The sequence below is a fragment of the Condylura cristata genome, unplaced genomic scaffold, assembly GCF_000260355.1.
Source record: "Condylura cristata isolate star-nosed mole 26May11 unplaced genomic scaffold, ConCri1.0 scaffold00029, whole genome shotgun sequence".
Classification (NCBI taxonomy): Eukaryota; Metazoa; Chordata; class Mammalia; order Eulipotyphla; family Talpidae; genus Condylura; species Condylura cristata.
The window spans coordinates 21162969-21164906 of record NW_004567130.1 but is presented as its reverse complement, the minus strand read 5'-3'; the positions used below and the strand labels follow the sequence as shown (position 1 = coordinate 21164906).

General features: G+C 65.1%; 1 protein-coding gene across 1 annotated transcript in view; it reads left to right on the top strand.

Moving 5' to 3' along the window:
* The window catches only part of TMEM63A (transmembrane protein 63A), a 26789-nt gene that overhangs the window by 13312 nt on the left and 11539 nt on the right, over positions 1 to 1938 (top strand). The window contains exons 9-10 of the mRNA XM_012730866.1: positions 862 to 1019; positions 1578 to 1658. Coding sequence (XP_012586320.1) covers positions 862 to 1019; positions 1578 to 1658 — 239 coding nt within the window. The remainder of the gene's footprint in view (positions 1 to 861; positions 1020 to 1577; positions 1659 to 1938) is intronic.

Below are 1938 nucleotides of genomic sequence, written 5' to 3'. Positions count from 1 at the left end.
GGGGGGCGGGCGGGGCCCGTGACTCGCCGGCCCCCCAGGGAGTGTGGGAGAGCTGTGTCCAGAGCTCTGTGCTCCCACAGCTGCCCCCAGCCTCCCGCCCTCCTCCCAGCCGCCGTGCTGACCTCCTCCAGCGGGGGTCCTGAGGTGGAGGCTAAAGGATGCGCCTGTGTGCACCATCGTGGAGGCAGGAAAGGGGGCGCCAGGCCAGGGGGTCAGCAGCCCAGGAGGGCTCCTGGGCCTGGACTGGGGGGCCTGAACCCCGCCGGAGCTGAGCTTTCCCCTGGAAGCTGCTTCCCAGCTCAGCAGCCAGGATCTGTAGGTGGACAAGGGGCTGGCTACAGTCTAGCATGTTTTTTAAAAAAAGATTTATCTATTTGTGCCCACAAGAACTGGGGTGCAGGCCAGAGGTGCTGGGCGGGGGGCAGTGAGATTTACCAGGGACAGTGGGGAGCAGAACAGGCGGATGGATGGAAACACACTGCTGAGGGGAGCAGTGGGGAGACAGGAGGGGTCTGCCGCACCCTGGGGTCCCTCCCTGGCCCAGACAGCTCCGCAGCGCCGCCCTCTGACCCCTGCGCCCCTGGGGAGGGCCCCTCGCTGTGTTTTTATAAAGAACACTGCTAAGTAAATTCATGGGATAAACGGAATCGTGAAATGAATGATTAAGTGCATGGACTAGCCTCCCCTTGAGCAGCTCAAGTATTCTAGAAATTTCTTTTTTAGTTCTTCCCTCTACTTCTTCGGAGAGCGCCCCGAGTGCTCACTCGGCACCCTTTGGTTCCGCTTCACTATGATTTCAGCGAGGGAAAAGTCCCTTCTCTCCCGTCCAAGGCTGACTCATACTTTGTCCTCTCTGGGGAGGGAGTTGACCCGCTGCAGCTGCAGACCCGGGCAGAGCCGGGTGAGCTGCTGGGCCGGGCGTCTCCTCAGAGCCGCCGTGGACTGACGTGGCCCCTCGACGGGCTGAGTGACTGGCAGGCAGACGGCTGTCCCCTGGAATGCAGACTCGGCCGGGCTCAGTACCGGACAGTGCTTGGCGCTGTGGGTGGGGGTCCCCGGCCGGGGGCCCCGGGACTTGTAGCTTTGTTGTGTCTGCAGGAGGCAGCTGCACGTGGCTGAGCTGCCCGGACCCCCGTCCCGGCCCACTCGCTGGCCGAGGGACCTTGGGCACAGTCTTTACCGGCTCTGACCCTCCTCTGTGAGAGGGGACAGGGCGCTCCTGGTGGCCGCAGCCCACGCAGCCCTAGTTCAGCCCCCGCAAGGGAGGGACCCCAGGGCGCGGCAGACCCCTCCTGTCTCCCCGCTGCTCCCTCAGCAGTGGACTTCTCCACCTGCCTGTCCTGCTCCCCGCTCTGTCTCTGGGGAGTCCTCTCACCCCTGCACCTCTGGCCTGTACCCCAGTTGTGTGCATAAATCAATCAATCTTAAAAAAAAAAGACCTCTGTATTACATGTCGGGGTTCTCCCCTGTGGTAGAAGGAACGAGGTCTCTGCGGACGGACGCAGGCGGTGCCCTGCCACCTGGGGCGCCCCCCGAGGGGTTCTCTCTCCAACGCCTGTCTTTTGCCTCCTGGACAGGAACGCGTACCCCACGTGCGAGGTGGTGGAGGTTCAGTTGTGCTACAATGTGGCCAAGCTGATTTACCTGTGCAAGGAGAGGTGAGGGCAGCCGCATTGCATGGCGTGGGCTCTGCCACCCCCACAGGGAGCCGCCCACCGCGCCACTGCCTCGGGCCCAGCTGGCACGGGGGGCGGGGCTCTGGGGCCCAGCTGGCACGCGGGGCGGGGCTCTGGGACCCAGCGGGCACGGGGGAGGGTTACAGGGGGCAGGGCTCTGGGGCCCAGCTGGCACGGGGGCGGGGCTCTGGGGCCCAGCTGGCATGCGGGGCGGGGCTCTGGGGCCCAGCTGGCATGCGGGGTGGGGCTCTGGGCCCAGCTG